The 21,943-nt window shown below is 35.1% G+C and overlaps 1 protein-coding gene and 1 non-coding gene across 2 annotated transcripts; both read right to left on the bottom strand.

Moving 5' to 3' along the window:
• Positions 1 to 3,802: 3,802 nt before the first annotated feature.
• Positions 3,803 to 19,561, bottom strand: LOC138715602 (ionotropic receptor 75a-like). Its single transcript, XM_069848677.1, has 5 exons — positions 19,367 to 19,561; positions 13,514 to 13,685; positions 10,490 to 10,653; positions 5,672 to 5,965; positions 3,803 to 4,111 (listed from the first exon to the last, which is right to left on the bottom strand). Exons 1-5 carry the CDS (start codon positions 19,559 to 19,561, stop codon positions 3,803 to 3,805), a joined length of 1,134 nt encoding a protein of 377 aa, XP_069704778.1.
• TRNAA-AGC (transfer RNA alanine (anticodon AGC)) lies at positions 16,037 to 16,109 on the bottom strand. Its single transcript has one exon. It is a non-coding gene; the product is annotated as a tRNA-Ala (tRNA).
• Positions 19,562 to 21,943: the final 2,382 nt, after the last annotated feature.

Below are 21,943 nucleotides of genomic sequence, written 5' to 3'. Positions count from 1 at the left end.
ATATCGATAGTGGGCTATATATCATATACATGCTGATACTCGTTTTATCGATTTTCCAATTTTCAACATCTTGTAACTTCAAAATGCTCTAATAAATGCAGTTTTTCTCTAATCTCAGTGAAATTTTGCACAGAAGTCCACAAAAGCGTGTGAAGTAAACTGACACATGTGCTTTCTTCTGTTACTGAAAGTATCCAAATCACCATGTGTTGAGAATGTGATAAAAAATTGAAAAATTAAAAACTAAAAAGGTAATACTTTTTTCTCAAAAAGTAATTCAGTATTTAAAAAAATGGAACAAAAATTACCTACAGGGTGGGAAAAATAAAACTGGCCGGAAAAATCTGTAATATTTATATTTATATTTATATTGTATATATAGGATATGATGGTAGGGACTGGATTAATCTTGCTCAGGATAGGGACCAATGGCGGGCTTATGTGAGGGCGGCAATGAACCTCCAGGTTCCTTAAAAGCCAGTATATATATATATATATATATATATATTTATTTATTTATTTATTTATTTATTGTTATAAGACTGTTTAAGTCTGACCTTTATTAATGAACATCACAGAAGATGCATCGAAATCACGGTTTTCTGCATTGTCAGGGTAATTTCCACGTCAGTGTTTCACACATAAATTCATATATTTCATATATATTTTCGCGGACCAGTTTTATTTTGTCCACCCCGTATAAGTAAACTAATTGGAATATCGAAGTGAAAATCTGTGTACTGCATGTCCACATTGTAAGAAATATGCGGTAAAAGTTTCAGATTAATAGGCTAAAATTGTGGAAGTTATAAATGTCACAGATCTATAGCGTAAAGTTCGCTCAGTTATGAATAAATCAGCTTTATTTTTGCACCAACCTTTTTAATCACTCTGTATCTAAAAATATAATTTAAAAAATGGCACCAAATGTAGTACAGATAATAGTATTATAGGCATGTTCATGTAGTTTAATAGTACATTATGCAACGAGCTTATAATGATAGTAATTAAGACGCAAGTATGGTTGTTTATGAAACGAGCGCAAGCGAGTTTCATAATTTTCATACGAGCGTCTTAATTACCATTATAGGCAAGTTTCATGCGACTTTTTATGCTCGAACATATTTCTAACTTGAAATTATTCAGATGTATACATTTTATTTGTATCTGACAAGATCGGAAGTGACCTTGTTCTAGGTCGTGAATTGTGAGATGTGCGCAGACGCGAAAGTATTGATTTTTTCCGAGGAACAATAATGTCATTGACCTTGATGTAATCCCGTTAAACTTGATACAACCTTGGTTATTGAATTCGACATTGAAAAACGAGATGACAAATTGAATTTATTTGACTATTATTTACAATTAACGCTAATTATTATAGTAACAGAACATAACCTTCTGCGACAGTATTGGATTTCCAGCCTCCGTGACTTTTCGCTAATTCTCTTTCGATCGCATATCCGAGAATAATGATACTTGCGCTTTTATAACGGTACAAAGCTGACTTGTCATTGGCTGAACACCTGTAAGCTGAGTTGGCATTGGCTGAACACCTGTACTTTAATGAGTTGGTTTACTTTAATGACATGCATTAAAGGTCTGCTACCAGGTGTATAATTACTACATTTTGGCATGATCGAGCATAAAATATTATTAGTAACCTTTTTTATACTTTTATGCTCGACCATGCCGAAATGTAGTAATTATACACCTGGTAGCAGCCCTTTAATGCACCTCATTAAAGCATACCTATTCATTAAAGTTCAGGTGTTCCACCAATCAGAAAATACCATTGTAGCAATATGAAGGCGCAAGTATCGATTATTCTCGGATATGCAATCGAAAGACAACTAGCGAAACGTCACGGAGGCTGGAAATCCAATACTGTCGCAGAAGGATATGTTGAAGAATCGATCCAAAATAAAATTGAAATCTCAAATACAATATTAAACTCAGTCGAAAAAAACAACACACAAATTAACATCAATTCACCGTCATCTTCCAGCCTTTCACAAAGCACATTCCTGCAAATTCATTTCACCAATTGCACAATAGATCACCTATATTTGAAATAAAGTCAGTTATGTTACTATAACAATTAGCGTTAATTGTAAATAATATTCAAATAAATTCAATTTGTCATCTCGTTTTTCAATGTCTAATTCAATTTCAAGGTTATATCAAGATTAATGTTTATTTTACTCTCTAGATTATATCAAGGTCAATGTCGACATTTGTTTCTCGGAAAAAATCAATACTTTCGCGTCTGCGCACATCTCACAATTCACGAGGTATTGCACAAGGTGAGTTCCGCTCCTCAGTCAGATAAGAATAACATGAATACTTATGAATAATTTCAAGTTAGAAATATGGTCGAGCATAAAAAGTGGTATGAAACTTTCCTATAATGGTAATTAAGACGCTCGTATGAAAATTATGAAACTCGCTTGCGCTCGTTTCATAAACATGCTCGCGTCTTAATTACTACCTTTATAGGCTCGTTGCATAATGTACTATTATCAAATATTTAAGTTCTAATAAATCTTGTTGTGGTACCTTGTAATTTTTGTCCAATTGTGAGTTTGTTTCGCTATAAAATGTTTAAAAATTTAGAGCCTGCATTTTCTGATAATATTTGTGATCGTTCACGTGCATATATCCTTATGTAGTTTAAACTTCATAAATTTTTTAATGAAAATTGTACAGGGACATCACTTTATTTTTACCAACATTTTTAACATTAACCTGGCTATACTCGGAAACACTGTTGCCCCCTTCCATTACAGGAGTTTCATGTTACTAGTGCAATATGTAAACAAATCATTTTACTAGGTATAGGAGGAGAGAAAAGTAGTGTATCCATTTATGTTGTAGGGAAATACGATATTACGATTTTCAGTTTGATCATCACTTTTACGGAATTTATCAAAATACAGTAGAGTAGTAACATTTTTTTTCAAAAACTCAACTTTTCAGGCGGCTATGTTCGTTATGTAATGTCTACTGTATTTAGCATATTAATTATTGATGTTAACATACAATATAGAGAGAGAATTTAAATTGAGGGGCTCATAAGTAAAGGACTGTAAGTGCACTTAAGTTACTTTTGAGAAAATGGGGTTTAAATATTTAAGCTCTCGTAAAATCAGTGAAATTTTTATTTAAATTTTAATGTGTGATGCGATTAAAATATCCCTTTGCCACTAAAATTGTAGATACTTTTGCTTACACTGGATGCACTTAACTCATGTTATTACAAATGTCACTAGCATTCCTTTGCTTCTAGCCACCTCAATTCAAAATAAGCTAATCTGAATTTTTAAACAAGTTGCTGAAAATGGTTGCCGTTCATTACAATGCAGGCTTCAATTCTTTACGCATATTATTAAAAACATTTTGAAGCATATTCTCTGAAATTGAATTTATCGTTTCTTGAATATAATTTTTAGTACGACATTATTAATATAGGTTCTTTCTTCTATAGAAAACGATATCATATTTATGAAACACACTATACACTGCAGTGTTTACTTCAGTGCTCGAAGACTTCGAATGCAACAGCGGCCGTAAGTTTGTGTGTCTGACAGGAGCAAGGACATTAGTGAAGGGGTGGGAGTGAAGTACATTCAGAAATGCAGGTACAATAAAAATGCAAGTAAAAATAAAATGATGTCCCTGTAGAAGTTTTAAAAGTCATATAAACGTCCCAGTGAAGATAGCGAATCCTACTTTACATCTGAAGCGGATAAGGAAGACCACAGAGTGGGGGAAGAGGTTTCAGAGCTCTCATGAACAAGATTTAGATACAATATTGTACTTGCACGAAGGGGAAGGACTCGCAGGCGTAGTCCAGGGCATCGAGGCGCGCCGGCTTGATGATCAGATTGCTGGCCCCCAGCTCCACTTCACCGCGCTGCAGCAGCCCCACGAGGCCGGAGTACCACTTGGTGCCGTTCATGGGGAACCCCCAGGAGTCCGTGAACAGAATGCGCATGTGGAAGTTGAGCATCTCGGCCAAGTAGCGGCTGAGCGCGAAGCCACACTTGCTCATGGTGTTGATGTGGCGATACCGCAGGTCCATGAAGTCCTCCCAGGGGTCGCCGATCAGCTGCGACATCAGCCTTGTCTTAATCCTTCACCTTCAGCTTCATTCCGATCCTAAGCACCTCTACAATTATAATTCATTACGACTCTTATCCTGATCCTAAGTCTGGAAATAGCTACACTGTGTTCTTAAAAGCGTTAACATATTTCAGTTTCAAATCGTTGATGGAAGTACTGTACAAAATCTCGAAATACCTGAAAACCAACATTTTCAGGAATATCACTCAATAAAAGAATTGTATTCGAATGGATACCACCCCATTGTGGAATCCTCGGAAACGAGAATGCGGATCCTTTAGCAAAGAAGGGCAGCACTGCTACTTACAGACCTGTTACTAAATCTATGTATTACTCTGTGAAAAGATTTATTAAATCTACATACTTAGACTTCAACAAACAAAATTTGATAACACAATCTCAAGGGAAAAAATGGAACTCTCTGCATCAAAATCCACAGTTAATTCCCGATTTACCACGAAAATCGTCTGTAGCTGCATTTAGATTGGCAACAGGCCATGATTGTTTGGCCAAACACCTGCATAGAATTGGAATATATCAGTCCCCTAACTGCCCATTGTGCAACTCAAACCAAGAAATGGATTCGGAACACCTCAAAATCTGTGCTTTAGTGGCTGACCATGATAATATATTTGAAAAATATTGGAGTGCAAGAGGTCAAATGACTTTATTGTCAAATGCCTGGCATTAGAAAACAACAACAACAACATTTTCAGGAATGAAATAAAACTGTTCTGTATTAAATTTGCACGACAGAAAGCAAAAGTATGGTAATAAAATTGTCTCACAATCATCTTACATAATTTTACGTATCATGATTCTGTTCATATGTCAAACAAATTTAACAGAAAATAGATTTATTCCATTCCTAAAAATTTTGGTTCTCAGGACTTACGAGGTTTTGCACGTTTGTCAGAGAAATATTCTATCCTAATTCTATTACCCACCACATTATAATCCTAGCTATATCATTTTATCAATCTCAACCTAATCCACAATCTGTGGATAGCACTACTACTCATCACTTTCACCAAAATTCTAATATTTTTACCATATCTATTTCAATCACAAATATTAACATACTTCTACTTCCAATCACCATTATTACTTTTAATTCTAAGCCTGATCAAATTTAACTTAATCCTAAATAATTCTACAATGACCATCTCGTCAAAATCCTAATATATTTATCATAAACATTCCAATTTCAAAACTTATCCCACTTGTATTACTCATTACTGCTGTTACTCATCTATTATATACCTGATCAACGTAAACTTAATCCTAAGTAAGTCCCAAAATAGTCCTACTTCTGGTCGTCTTGACAAGATCATAATATCTTTGTCCTACTTGTATTACTTACTTCATTTCAATTCTGAACCTGATCAACTTTAACTTATTCCTAAGTCCCAAAATAGTCCTAGTACAGGTCATTTTGAAGAGATCTTAATGTCTTTATCATCTCTATTCATGTCCCTAATCCTATTACTCATTATCACTATTACTTTAATTCTAAATCTAATTAGCCTCCCTCAGTACCACTCACAATGACGCCCGAATTCATGGTCATGTTGTTGAAGTTGTCCCTTCGAGCCTCGGGAGGTAAAGGATCCCCAACTTCCCAATAACTTGAAGGCGTCACCGTGAGAGAGTTGTTCCCCAGACGGTACACTTCTCGAAGCAGGAACCGACTCTGATCGGTCTCGAATCCCGCCACGATCACCTGACTGTCTAGAGGCAGATCCAGTAACTCCAGGTCCTCCATCAGAGGGTCCATCTCTGGGAAGGCCGAAAGTAACAGCCAGAAGTGCAGTCCTTTGAAGAAATTGTACCTGGAAGCCTGAGAAAAACAGTTGCAATCATTAAAGTTCAATATAAAATCTGTTCAAGAAATATCAGGGAGTCATTTTAGATTTTGCTTGTGGGGGGGCAAGAAATTTGGGGAAGACCTTATATAGTATATTCCTCTAAAATGAATTACGTTCCATACTCCAAACTGGGACAAACTTAACTACTAGCGTTAAGAGCAGCGGGCTGTGAACGCGTACAAAAATTATGGAAAAACACGAACTGACACTTTTTACAATATTTACCACAATATTTATGATAGTCATATATAAATTTTATCACTGAATCTGGAAAGAAAGCTGAATTGAATGATATACAGTTCACTTAATTTAGATTATTCATCTGTCCTAAATAATTTGTTTAATTGTTACAATTAATCGAAAATACACTAGAACATAAGCTCACATAGGTACAAATGATGTCATTGCTCCCAAATTTTTATCAGATACAGCTATAAGAAATTCACTTTTTACTTAATTGGAGAAAGATCTGTCGGTTTTGTGATATTTTAAAAAATTAGAGTTTGGAAAAAAAAATTTACAGCATGTAGGTATAAACTTATGAAACTGACTTAATTTTCAAGTTATAAAAATAAAAACTGAGTTTCACTAACACAAGGCAATATCGTCGTCGTTCTGGCAGAAATCACCAAGTCCAAAGTTGTTGTTTTGAGTTACAGCGATTTTAAAGTTTAATCAAATTTTAAAAACTTGTTTTGGCATAACTTAACCTATTTTTTTCTTCTGATTACATCTCCTACTTAATTTTATCGGCATAAATGTGAAATTGTTGCCATGTAGATACGCATTATTTCTTAGAATATCCAAAATAATGGACTTCGTAAATTTTGGACTTAGTGACTTCTGACTCAACGACGACAATATGTAAGATCTGGTAAAAATTTGGAAACAATGGCATCATTAGTTGACCAAGAAAATGTACCTATGAGATCTTATGTTTCAGTGTATTTTCGGTTTTTTTGCTACAATAGGTAATAGCTAAATTCTCTAACATAAATTTGCTAATGCTCCTTATTTTAAAAAATACTGTTCAGAGACAGAAAATTTAAAGTTTCAATTATTGTGATAAACTGTGTTTTTCTTTTTTTCCTCTTTTTTTTTTACTTTTATTCTGTTATTTAATAAAATGTCTTAAAATTATGTGGAACGCCCCCCTGAGCACGAGTACGTAACTTATTCTTTCTGGGGGTGCTAGAGTGATTATATAAAAAACAATATGTATCTTTGTTCTAGCAATAAACTGTTATTTATTATTATTATTATTATTATTATTATTATTATTATTATTATTATTATTATTATTATTATTATATGTATGTATCCAATGCCTACTCACTTCACTTTACGTGATTCGGGTTCCGAATATTGTGGATAGATGGCTGGATTGTAATCTATTTTCTAGTTGTACACCACTTCGGCGAGCCACACTGTACATGATGTGTATCTGTGGAGAGTTATATCGTGTACTAGGGTGAGTGTATGTGTAAGTGTAGTGTAGAAATGAGTGATGATGAAAATGAGGAAGGGAGAAGGGGAAACCCGGTGCCGGCACGTAGCCTACTCCTGCCGAATAGCACCAAGGGGGCCGACAGGCTTAACATCCCCGTCCGTCAGACGAATCACTATGGATTTAACCCAGGCATATTGGTGCACAATCTAGTGATTAGAAGTTGCGCACCGCCATCTCTCCTAGTTACGAGGTAGAAATTTTACGTGAAAAATTTCTGACCCCGCCGGGAATCGAACCCGGGCCGGCTAGTCTGGAGACAGACACGGTACCACAGAGCTAACTTGGCGGACCATTATTATTGAACAAATTGTAAACAACAAATTAATAAACTAAATGAAGTGAACTATAAGTTATTCAATTCAGCATTCTTTCCAGATTCAGTGGTAAAATTTATGTATGGCTACCATAACTCTTGTGGTAGATACTGTCAAAAGTGTTACTACATGTTTTGCCATAATGTTTGTATGCTCTCATAACCCTTTGCCCTTAACTTGACCATAAGTAAAACTTCAGCCGAATGGCACTGTTGCTTTCGAGACAGAAAATTTGTGTTTTTTTTTTTTTTTTGTGACTGGCTATGCAGTTGAATTTATGAGTGTGATTCCTTTTGACCATATAAACAAATAATTTAAATTTTAAGAAAGGTAATCGTAGTATCAGACTTTATCACTAGAATGTACTGTGAACAGTTTGCGAGATACAGTTCTGAATCATGAATACAACTGCAGCACAAACAAGATGCAAGTGTTTCCTGATAGTGTCTGTGCCGTGCGCGAAACATGACGTCACGTCAATATAGTCCAAGAACAGTTAACCTTACCTCCGCACGTCCTGGACCAGAATACGCCCCGTAGCCATTATACAGTTCTTCAAATACCTACTTCGAATATGCAGTATTAACGATACCTTTCTAATACCATCAGTTAAACTAGACAAAGATGTGTTCTATTATTCATGCAGCTTCTTTTAACTAATAGACAATCTAAACTGCGCTTTCTTCACTTTTTATACAATCTTGCACACTATCTCTTTACACAAGATACGGATTTCTCAAAATGTAAGCATTCAGTTACTATAGTAACGAGCTTCTTTGTTTAAATCCAGTGTTACAATTTAATTTAGAGATAATTTAATTCCGTTGTGTTGTGACCGTATTTCATCCTGAAAAACTGCAACAAATGACATACGTATTACATTTGCTTTAGAGCCACAGAAATGTAGATCACAGATTAAATCTGTACTGTTGATTATAAGATTAAATTACCTTAGGGATAACAGCGTAATCTTTTTTGAGAGTTCTTATAAAACTTCAAAAAAAAATTATATCTTTTCATTAATTCCCAAAACTAATCTATACTAATAATAAATCTGTAGCCAAAACTTTTCTGGTGATTTTTTATTTTACAAAAATAATTGGTGTTAACATGTATAGTTAACCATCCTGAAACCGAAATCGCTTTTTTGAAATTTTTGTTTCTATGTCTGTCTGTCTGTCTGTCTGTCTGTCTGTCTGTCTGGTACCTTTTCACACGATAATGGCTGAACCGATTTATATGAAAATTGGAATATAAATTAAGTTCGTTGTAACTTAGATTTTAGGCCATATGGCATTCAAAATACTTTATTTAAAAGGGAGGTTATAAGGGGGCTTGAATTAAATAAATCGAAACATCTCCCTTATTATTAATTTTCGTGAAAAATGTTACATATCATAAGTTTTTTTTTAATTATTTCCGATAAGTTTTATTCTATGCAAAATTTTGATAGGACTGATATTTAAGGAGAGAAATGAGTTTCAAAATTTATATAACAACGCCATCTAAGGCGCTGTAATGAAATAAAAAAGAAATGACTTCGTCTATAAGGGGCCTTGGACAACAACAATCGAAAGCTATTAAACATAGCCTACAGAGAATGTTTTTGTGTTTGTATGAAGTAATAGGCCTATCGATTAAAGGTTATACAAGACTTTTAAAATAACAATGTAATACATTTTCGCCGCCGCTTAGATTATAGCGTTGTTGTTCCTGCAATAACTCCTATGTGCAAAATATAAACATTTTGAGTAGGAAGAAACAACACATTTATTCATTCCATGGCAATGGTACATAGGAGATCGTGAATTCTTACATTTTCGAAAGAAAGAGATATAATTACATATCACTATATATGCTGTATCACTATTAAGTTATTTGAAGGGTTCAGAACCATAGTGGGCCAAGCGCCATTTACTGAAGACGTAGAAAACAAGGGTTAAAATTAAGTTATTACCATAATTCAATGGAAACATATAGCAAGTAAAATAAAGTATACACATTAAAACTAAATGATATGTCAATTTTCATTAAACTATGGTTGCATGTAATGAAAAATAAAGAAACACGTCAAAGGAATTATCATTGCACCAAATGAGTGGCCTCTGAACCAAAATGATCACATTTTAATTATTTAAAACAATTTAAATTAAGTAACATATTAAATGATTTATCCTTCTATCAAACACGAATGTTCCCTGGATCAAATGTCCTATTTTAATTATGTAATTACTTTATATTTATTTCTAACGGGTGCAGCGGAGCGCATGGGTACGGCTAGTATTTTAAATAAACTACTTTCTGATATTAAAAATATTGGCATACAATTCTATCCTATTAATCAAATTATATTCTGATTAATAAGAAATAAATATTTACGATTGGAAGAAAAAATATAATAGAAAAAAAGATAATTTTCATTAGTTTTAATAATTTAAAAAAATATATTGGTCTTGTAAACCAAAAATAAGGAACACCTTTTAAAACTTCAGAAAAAAAATTATATCTTTTCATTAATTCCCATAATCGTAGAATAACAGTGACCAACATAAAAAAATCACCAACAATAGCCTATATGGATTTACTCCCATATTTTTCCACAGGTGATATTGTCGTATTGAAAGTTGTGTCGACCTCTGTCGTAGACGAAAATATAAACCGAGTCTACTTGCCTGACCCAAGATTCCGAAGGCCCCTTCGCACTGCAGATCAACCACCACACCCAGATGGCTGTACTTGACTTCCAGTAAAGAGTAGTTGGCGGTATCTTCATAGTGGTCAATGATTTTCAACATTACGTCTCTAGCCGTCAAATATTTCATCAGTCCCAATTCATCTGAGGAAAATGAGCAACACTTAAATTTGTAGCTTTGATGGTTGATGAACATTTAACATGGGTTAACCACATTTTGGTTGTCTGTAACAAAATTTCTACGATTTCTGGTATCTTAAAAAGGCTTAAAAGGTCGAGGAAGTGATTTTCCCTGTGGCCGTTTACAGAAGAAGAGTACAACTGCATGGAAAGATTCATTGAAACAGATACAGCAATTGTTGCGCTATTTGTCAACATATCCTCCACTGGAATTGAGACATTTGTCATACCATGGGATCAATTTTAGTATCCTTATGTCGTAGAAGTCAGCCGCCTGGGGTCGGAACCAGTGTTTAACAGCGTCTGCACCTCTCTAGCGATTTCACGATATGACAAATGTTTCAGTTCCGATGGGGAATATGTTTAAAAAAGCTCAACAATTGCTGTATCTGTTCCAATAAATTTTTTCAGCGAAATTGTGTTTTCTTTCTGTTAACGGCCCATGCCGAACTTATTTTTTACGGCCCTCGTAATTGCGGTCGAGTGGCCAAAATTTGTATAAGCACTTCTTTTGACATTATTAACATGGCGGAAGAAAAAAAATTAACTTTTCTTATCTGTCCCCATCAGAATGTTTGCTTGTTAGCTGTCCCATGAGTGACGCCTTATTTATGTCATTTATGAGGTTTAAACTTGTCTTCGGACAGTTGACTGAACAACAAATGTCAAGAGGCTTACTTTTGTTTCATTAACTTCTGTAATCTCTGATATTCGTCAAAGAGAGATAATATAATTTGAAGATGGAATTTCGGATCGTGAACTGAGTTCACTATCGAAAAATCATTGAATAAATATTACGCAAATTGATAGTCTTGAATATACTGGATGAAACTGATTAGTGTTTTAGTGATATTTTTATAGAAATATCGTATATCGTTCAGTAACGTGAGTAGAATAGAAGTGAAATTCAGATAACATTGACATGTCAGAAACATGAAAAGATCATTTTCTCTTAAGAACACACAGGGCCGTCATCCAGGTAACACAGGGGTTTTCTCCGAGAGCTCCGGCATCCTAACAAATCTCCATCATCTTCTCGTCTCATCGCGGGTGTAGTGTAGACCAGCCTCCTATGGCGCACCCTGGGCAACGACTCTGTCGGTAAATTGGTTTTCACAACTGGCTTCATATGTGTGAATGACGAACAGTCAAGTACCCGCTATTAGTTCAAAAAAATCTTGTTTTATTTTGTTTCCGTCAATAAAACTGTTTTCATAACATACGAACTAACAAAATGTATCTGCAATAAAATTGCGTTACCATAGTAACCACAACCACGGAGCTTCTGTACAAAACAAATGATTTTATTTAATTTTTTTTATTATTTTTTTTCCGTTGTTGGTAACTCTATAGCATCTATTAGATGCTTCATGGTTGTGCTAACAGATGGAGTTACTTGTCAACAATGTGACGCTGAAACGTGTGTTCAGGTTACTGCCCAGCGACAGTCCTGATGTATTTTTATATTTGTGATGATTGCTTAATTAATATTAACCCGGCACACTCACAATCACACTCACATTCATACAAATTTCCAGACTCTAGACATCCAGCGAATTCCTCTTCTTCAAGAAAAATTCACCGAGAACCGAGCCTGGGACCTCCTGATCTGGAAGCCAGCATGCTGACCAACAGACCACGGAGGCAGTCTAATGAAATATTACATAAAAATTTGCTCGTTCAGATGATAATAATATTACCACAATCTCAATACGTAGTAAATATGCAAACATTAGATAGTTGCTCACCACTAGGATCGCTAATATCGCCTCATTACAGGCAATGCAAAATAGTACCGTCACAGTCTATTGTTTCTAGCACCCTCAAAACTCAAGCTTCGTGACTGTATATAGTAGACTGTGATATAACTATAGAATGTCACTTAAAAATGTTTTCGATGACGTCATAACTCGCACAATAGTCACAAAAATATTTTGTTTTGATAAAAACATACTTTTCTAAATAAATGTTTGGCGTGTCTGAGAATTTTGTCGCAAATCCACTCATTCAATTTTAATTTCAATTATGCGTTACTTTCATTTTTGTCTTTCAAATTATTCTGTACTACTTTTATTCCGGATCTTTATGGTCATCCTCAATGAGGGCAGATTATTCTGTTAAAAATAAAACCTATATGCAATTAAAATAATTTATCATTAGCTGCTATACAGGGTGGTCCACGAAGTTCTCTCCCGGTTTATGGAGGTGATTCCTGAGGTTATTTGGAACGAAAATGTAAATAAATTAATGGGATAGCCTTCATAATTTGAAAACGGCAGAAAAAAAACCTTTTATTTCCGGATTTCACTAACAAGAATGCTAAAATTAATTAAAATGCAAACTAATGATTGTTTATGTATCAGTTTAGAGTGGACTTAAATCACATTTTCGAAAATGTCTCCCTGAATCTCAAGGCAACGGTCTGCATGGGTGTGAACCGCACTTGTAGCATTTCGCAGCTTCAGACGTTCCTTATTGTCGCCGGGGCATCCAGAATGCGTTGAAGCAACTCTTCGAGTGTTTGTACCTTAACCTGATACACGATGTCTTTTAAAAACCCCAGATGCAGTAATCTAAGGGTGCACGTAGTTATGGCAACAAACATTCCTAGCGCTTCATTCATTATGATGCATTTCGAATATGTGTTTGTAACTCTGTAAGTATGAATATGATACCATTAATTTATTCACATTTTTTGTTCTAAATAACCTCAGAAATCACCTCCATAAACCGGGAGAGAACTTCGTGAATCACCCTGTATAAGTAGAGAAATAGTTTAGTTCCTAATGTTGTGTACAATTCCCTTTGAAGCAAATTGCTGTACCTGTCTTGTTCCAGCAGGTGAAGGCCACTGCATCTCTCAGTCTGTAATGGCTTAAAAATTCACTGATAAGTGGAAATGTCGTCTCCGTTTCTATACAGAGGACATGGATATTCAGTAAATACAACAGAATAACGGACAACAGCCCCGTCTCTATGTTCCTCGATGAGCGTACCTGCAACAGAAGTAAAGGAAATATTATGACATTCTTGCTGGTAATATAGATACATAATTCATATCCCAATAGTAGGAGACAGTATATAACATTCCACAATGAACATGCTGAGTATTTTATTAGTAACTCCGGCGTACCACAAGGCTCTAATTTAGGACTCCTCTTTTTATTTATAATTAATGACTTACCTATCTGAAGTAATAACTCAATGAAACTGTCTTTATTTCTGACGATTTAAAACTATTCAATACTATATCCGATCCAATAGTTGAAGCTAATTTGCAAACAGATATTAATAATGTTGCATCTTGGTGTAAAAAGAATTGTCTCTTGCTTAACCCAAATAAATGTAAATACATGAGTTTTTCAATGAAAATAAGTGAATAATAGTACATTATGCAACGAGCCTATAATGATAGTAATTAAGAATCGAGTATGGATATTTATGAAACGAGCGCAAGCGAGTTTCATAATTTTCATACGAGCTTCTTAATTACCATTATAGGCGTGTTTCATACGACTTTTTATGCTCGACCATATTTCTAACTTGAAATTACCGGTATTCAGATGTATACATTTTATTTGTATCTGACAAGATCGGAAGTGACCTTGTTCTAGGTCGTGAATTGTGAGATTTGCGCAGACGCGAAAGTATTGATTTTTTCCGAGGAACAATAATGTCATTGACCTTGACGTAGTCCCGTTAAACTTGACAATATTATAATATTATAACCTTGATTATTGAATTCGACATTGAAAAACGAGATGACAAATTGAATTTATTTGAATATTATTTACAATTAACGCTAATTATTATAGTAACAGAACATAACCTTCTGCGACAGTATTGGATTTCCAGCCTCCGTGACTTTTCGCTAATTCTCTTTCGATTGCATATCCGAGAATAATCGATACTTGCGGTTTTATAACGGTACAAAGCTGACTTGTCATTGGCTGAACACATGTAAGCTGAGTTATCATTGGCTGAAGACCTGTACTTTAATGAGTAGGTGTACTGTAATGACATGCATTAAAGGACTGCTACCAGATGTATAATTAGTACATTTCGGCATGGTCGAGCATAAACTATTATTTTATAAACAGCGTAGGCCTACGTTTAGAATCAATATCAACAATAATTAAGAATTTAGACGTAATACTTGACAAATCTTTAACTTTTAATTCACATAGTACGTCAATTGTTAATTCAGCTTATAAACCACTTGGATTTGTTATAATAAATTCAAATCTGTTTAATAATCTTGCAGTCCTGACTCCACTATACCTACAACATATAGTTGAAATTATTCAGAATAAAATTTTAAGATATGTGTATTTTAAATCGTTTAAAAACTCTTGCCCTATTCCGACACCAACAGTGGAGCTAAGATCAATGTTTAATATGAAATCCCTCCAACATAGGAGACCGGTATGCACAATTTTATTTCCTAGGAGAATACTCACAAACAAAATCGATTCTTCAAATATATTGAAATTAATTCCCTTTTATACTCCATTCGTTAAGACACGTGAAAAGCACTTTTCCATATTCCTAGATCAAAGAGAGTCAGTCATAAAAATTCATTCTAAATCAGTATGTTGTCCCTTTATAAGTTGAATAATCCTAATGATATTAATTTATTTTCAGAAACAGATGAGTCCACGCCTGTGGAGTAACGGTTTGCGCGTCTGGTCGCGAAACCAGGTGGCCCGGGTTCGATTTCCGGTCGGAGCAAGTTACCTGGTTGAGGTTTTTCCGGGGTTTCCTCTCAACCCAATATCAGCAAATGCTGGGTAACTTTCGGTGTTGGACCCCGGACTAATTTCACCGGCATTATCACCTTCATCTCATTCAGTCGCTAAATAATCTAAGATGTTGATGAAGCGTCGTAAAATAACTTACTAAAATAACAAAAAGGAACAGATGATATATTTAAGAAATGTTATTTAAAAATGTTAAGAAGGTGTTTTTATGGGCAGTAATGCCTGTGTACTTTCAAATAAATAAATAAAGCTATGCACCAGTTGATTATTTTTAACAAAATTGTTATATTTCATGTCCATAATTCCGGAATGAACCGACTTGAAGATTCAGCATATAAACATAAATCCTAAATGCTGCGCACATTCCACATTTTTTTTTCAATGACAGGAAATGTGTCCTCCGTGAAAATGTCTAAACCAATATTTTTTCAGCATAATATTACTTCTACTGTGCTGTGCACATTTATTATATTATTTGTTTATACTTGGTATAGTCAAATATCCGAAGACAGGTTGAACAACAACAACAACAACAACAACAACAACAACAACTTGGTATAATGGAAAAATTAAAAACGAAAAAGACCTGGAGGCGCCGGGTATCGATCCCGGTACCTCTCACATGCTAAGCGAGCGCTCTACCATCTGAGCTACGCCCCCAGATACTAATTCGCTTGTTTTAACGAGTCTGTTAATCCCTACTGGCACTTAAAGTCCTGACTGGTGAAAGTGGGCCAACCAGTCACGTTTGATACAGTTTCCTACTCTGAATACAAAACTAGTGAGTGTGATTCATGTTGCCAACTGGGACGTCCAAGAAAACGTTGGCAAGACGTGAGATCGGAAGAGGCCGAACCTGATCACTAAGAAGAAGAAATAAAGGGACAGACATTCACAAGCAGCGGGACTTGGTGGTGGTGGTGGTGGTGGTGGTGGTGGTGGTGGTGGTGGTGGTATAGTATCAGTAGTAATAGGAATAGTAGTAGTAGTAGTAGTAGTAGTAGTAGTAGTAGTAGTAGTAGTAGTAGTAGTAGTACAGACGTGGACAAATTATTAGCAAAATTGAAGATTTTTATTATATATTTTTACAAAATATGATTCTTCAATTTAGACTACAGTTGACATTTTTGTGTATTTCCAAATAATAAGCCAAATTGAAGATTTGTATTGTATATTTTTCAAAATTTAACTCTTCAATTTGGACTACATTTGATATTTTTGCATATTTACAAATTATTAGCGATACTGAAGGTTTTTATTGTATATTTTTACAAAATTTGATTCTTCAATTTGGGCTACAGTTGACATTTTGGATATTTCCAAATTATTAGCAAAACTGAAGATTTTTGTTTTATATTTTTACAAAATTTGGCTCTTCAATGCAGATGACATTTTTGCTAATTTATAAATTATTAGCTAAATTGAAGATTTTTATTATATATTTTTACAAAACTTGACTCTTCAATTTTAACTACAGTTGACATTTTTACATATTTCTGTCTACTGTAATGATGGAAATATGCAAAATTGTCAACTGTAGTTTAAATTGAAAAGTCAAATTTTGTAAACAGAATTATCATAAAAATCGTCAATTTTGTTAATAATTTGTCCACGTCTGTAGTAGTAGTAGTAGTAGTAGTAGTAGTAGTAGTAGTAGTAGTAGTAGTAGTAGTAGTAGTAGTAGTAGCAGTAGTAGTAGTAGTAGTAGTAGTAGTAGTAGATTTTATTTAAAGACGTTTTAAAGTGAATAAAGTGGCAGGCGATTGTTGTCTTCTGAAACGTACCGTTAATAAAAGACAAAGAAAACTATCTCTCGTCAACATAATATCCATGAAATGCCAACAGTTATTATAAATTACTTGCACTTTCCTTTTCATCGTAGTAATATAAATTTAATGCAAACCATTCAAACTTTCAGCTTCATAAATAAAAAGAAATCTATCCCTCAGAATTTAAATAGCAAATCAATATTCTGAAGAACGAAAAACTTTTATACACTTTACAGGTATTCATAAGGTTTTTAATTGTTGATAAGGAAAAAGTTAAAATGAAATATTTTTCTATAATCTCTCCTCTCCTCTCCTCTCTTCCCTTCTCTTCTCTCTTCTATTCTATTCCCTTCCCTTCCCTTCCCTTCCCTACCCTTCCCTTCCCTTCCCTTCTCTTCTCTTCCCTTCCCTCTCTTCCCTTCCCTTCCCTTCCCTACCCTTCTCTTCCCTTCCCTTCTCTTCTCTCTTCTATTCTATTCCCTTCCCTTCCCTTCCCTTCCCTTCCCTTCCCTACCCTTCTCTTCCCTTCCCTTCCCTTCCCAACTAGTCACAAGTTACGAACTTCCCTTCCCTTCCCTTCCCTTCCCTTCCCTTCCCTTCCCTTCCCTTCCCTTCCCTTCCCAACTAGTCACAAGTTACGAAATGTTACTATTTTGTTGAGTCAGATGCACTTTGCAGGAATCTGAAATGTATAATATTGTCTTATTACTTTATGAATTCTGTAGTGCAATAAATCTTAAAACTGTGTTTCTTTAACCAAGAAATATCTGCCGTGTTGGACCATAAGATAAAGATTTTTTGAAGTGACTTAGATTTCAAACTAGTACTGTTTCATCTTAACCAGCGCAGACTGGCTTCCGTGAATGCAAGTCACTCTACCTCATAATACGAGCAAACAGGCAGCTTTCTTGGGTCCCGCCTGGACTGAACCTATAAAACCCGGGCTCAATGGGTTCAGGCTAACAGTTAACTTGCTTTGTAGCGTCACCGGAACCCAAGCCTGACGGCAACCGGGTACGGGCGTGAGTCTTGTGTGATTTGCCGGTCTCTAGTAGATGGGGTATTAACCCGCAAACGTTTGTCTGGAGCTATTGGGAACAGGACATTTTAAGTGCGACAAACCCACAACACGCAATTCCCCAGCTATGCTTTATTTCCGGAGGAAACTATGCTGAGGACTTTATAGCCCCTTAAAATCCAAAGCCCCCAGCCAGGTTCCAATCCTGTAATCTCTGATCCAACAGTTAGCTTGATAATAATCGATGGTCGAATGCTTGTTACATGTAAAGCTGGTACATTGGACTGCAAAAGGATTGCCGAGTCGAAGTCGCTATCGATTTGAAACATTATCGTGTTACAGGGACTTTGCTTAGGCAACAATTGAAATAGAGATACACAGGAGGCATTGCATATAAACTCTGTTATTGCTCTGTTATCATTACATTATTCAGCTTGTTCGTGTATGTCTCCAATAATAATAATAATAATAATAATAATAATAATAATAATAATAATAATAATAATAATAATAATAATAATAATAATAATAATAACAACACCAATGATAATATTTCATATTTGTAATAAAATTAATATTTTTTTTTGTTAATATAATATGAAACGTAACTGGCCGTATATATCGATTGTAACAATGACAGCATCCATGGATAATAAGGAAGGCTGTGGAATATCATAATATAAACTGCAGTTTCACTATTTTCGTGTAGTACTCTATTGATGTTGTAAAATAAAAGTATATGAATAATTTAAAATCAATTCATATTAAATAATAACGTGAACATGCCATAAAAGTCGTATTTACATGTTTTTTTAACTAATATCAGGAAAATAGCTTTCCACTTCTCCATGTTTGTTAAAGTCCTCGCAAAACGATATACAGAACAGGGCTATTCAAAAAGAAAGAGCAGATTTCAAATATTTATTTCTTCCAAACTACAAAAGATAGAAACACAATTCCAACGTTCCTGGACAGACGAAAGTTTAAATTTTGAACAGTCCGGGTAGAAGTTCCAATCACGGCCGCATTGGAGCTGTTGCTTGTCATGCGCGGCCGCATTGGCGCTGTTGATTGCAGTGTTAAGGCCAATGTCAGGCATGGGGGGGGGGAATAAAAACAAGGTATTTTACGTAACCCCACAGATAAAAATCACAAGGAGTGAGGTCTGGAGACCTGGGAGGCCACCAGCGATGAAGTTGATTTCCTCCTCCTCTTCCAATCCAACTTCCTGGAATGGTGTCATTGTTGTGGTCGTTAGGATCCAATGCTTGCAATAACTGCAGTTTGTACGGCTTCATGTGCAGACGTGTTTCAGAACTCGCCATACCGTTGGTTGAGGAATGTTCAGTTCTCTGCTTGCTCGTGTTGTGGATTATTTTTGGCTCCTTTCGTAAACTGTACGAATACGCTCAACATTTTCATTCGATGTGCGAGGACGTCCCGTGCTTTTCTGTTTGCAGATGCAACCATCTTCTACGAATTTTCGATGCCACTGCTGAATCTGCTTATGACGACGCGGTTGTTTATTAAACTGACGGCGAAAAGCACGTTGAACTTCAATAATGGACCCTAGTTTTGCTAATTGCAGCACACAATAGTAATATGCGTTACAAGGGCGGTATGTTGACGTTTTCATGTTCGAGGAAAAGATTGAAAAAGCGAAACGTAGTTGAGCTTTTTTAATTTCCGAGAACATGAAAACAAACATACCGCTCGTGTATCGTACATTATTTTGTGCGAAGATCGTTTATTACATACCTGAAAGAGGAATTTCTAATTAGTTGCAATGAAATCTCCATGTTGGTTTTTGTTCAATGACGGCAACTTTGGAAAACAGATATATCTATCTTCAACATTGTTTCTATAAAATGTTTTCTGTGTTTACTATACTCCAGCAGGCCGTGATATACGTCTGTCTTTTTTTCCCCCAGTCTATAAATGCGAACTTCAAACAAACGGTAAGGTTATGTAATGATTTATTTTTCGTTTTAATATTTTAACAATATTATTTATATAACATATTGCAGTAATAACATCGGCATCTGGAATCTTGTTGATTTTTTCACGGCTTCCTTACTGTTACTTGCATTACAAATGCAGTAACTTTTGTGGTGTTGTAGAGTTTACTTAATTTTTGCAAATATTTAAAAACAATAATTAACATTGCAATTTAGGTGAAATTGCAGTGGTAAGTTTCCAATTTACAATTATTACTATGTTAAACGTCTCTAAAAATAATATGTTAAAAGCCTAAAGCAGTAAAATGAATATGGCGCTTAAGCGGTAAGAAGAGGGAAATTGTTATGTATGTTAGGTTGGGAATACTGAATGTGGTATTTCACACTTACCGCGTATTGGTTTTATGCGGAAAGCAAGCAAATACGCACGATCTCGCACAAAATGCTTTTTCCTGTTATGTCGCCATTTTAGTACAGACAATCAACAGCGCCAATGCGGCCATGATTGGAACGTCTACCCGGACTGTTCAAAATTTAAACTTTCGTCTGTCCAGGAACGTTGGAATTGTGTTTCTATCTTTTGTAGTTTGGAAGAAATAAATATTTGAAATCTGCTCCATCTTTTTTAATAGCCCTGTATTTCGTATCGGCATTTATTTTGCAGCCCAGGGTAGGTATAAAAGGGAGCATAAAACCTCTCCGTAAAGAAGAGTAATGCAATCTGAGCCAAACAAGTTATCGCATTATCCACAATTGCACAGGACCATAGCGATTTACCGATTGGAGTCACTTTATTTCCTTATCAATAAAACATGTCGCTTATTTCAGTAAACAAATGAAGACAATAACAGCAAACGCCGGAAAACGTTCTTCATATAACCCTTTAAGGGAAATTAGCGACTATAACGTTAATTTTTTATGATCATGTGGGTTTTCTGACAGACTGGCATCATTATGAATTTTAAAAACTATGCAAGGACACTTGACACAACGCAAATAAAGGATTTCTTTCATCTTTGCTCCGTTTAATAAATTATCACGGCGCCATGCTTTGTATACCGTCTTTTGTCAGTGAAATTTCAAGCGAAATCCATGTTCAAGCACGCAGACGTGAGTATAGGGCCTTGGCGTATGAATTCACAATCGTTATGGTAAATAACTTACGTCTAAACATCTTACAGCTGTCAGTCACTGTATTAAAGAGACTTGTATGAACTTCAGCTTTCTTAAACGACGGCTCTCGGTTTATCTTGACATGCATCTGTTACTAACGTGACTTGACTGACTTGTAGATAGACCATGCCAAACAGCAAGCAGACATTTATACGTTCAATAAAATACGATATCTGTAAGAAGATATTAAATATGATCCGTCATTATGTCATAAGTAGGGGGCGTTTTATTCCTTAGATGGAGATTATATGCTACCATTATACAGGGACATCATTTTATTTTTACTAACATTTCTGATATTAACCTGGCTATACCTTTGGTTCAACGATTAAGAACCGGAAACACCGTTTGCTACCCCCTTCCGCGACTGGAGTTCGATGATACTGGCGTAATATACAAACAAATCACTTTACTAGGTATAGGAGGGAAGAAAAGTAGTTCATCCATTTACGTAAAGTAGGAAATGTCGCGATTTTGAGTTTGATAATTTTCATTAGGTTTTTGTTTAATCATAATACAGTACAGTATTAACAATGAGTGTTTTTACTCACGAACTGAGCTATTCATGCGGACGTA

The sequence above is a fragment of the Periplaneta americana genome, chromosome 15, assembly GCF_040183065.1.
Source record: "Periplaneta americana isolate PAMFEO1 chromosome 15, P.americana_PAMFEO1_priV1, whole genome shotgun sequence".
Taxonomy (NCBI): Eukaryota; Metazoa; Arthropoda; class Insecta; order Blattodea; family Blattidae; genus Periplaneta; species Periplaneta americana.
The sequence above is the reverse complement of the archived record's forward strand: the minus strand, read 5'-3'. Positions and strand labels throughout refer to the sequence as shown.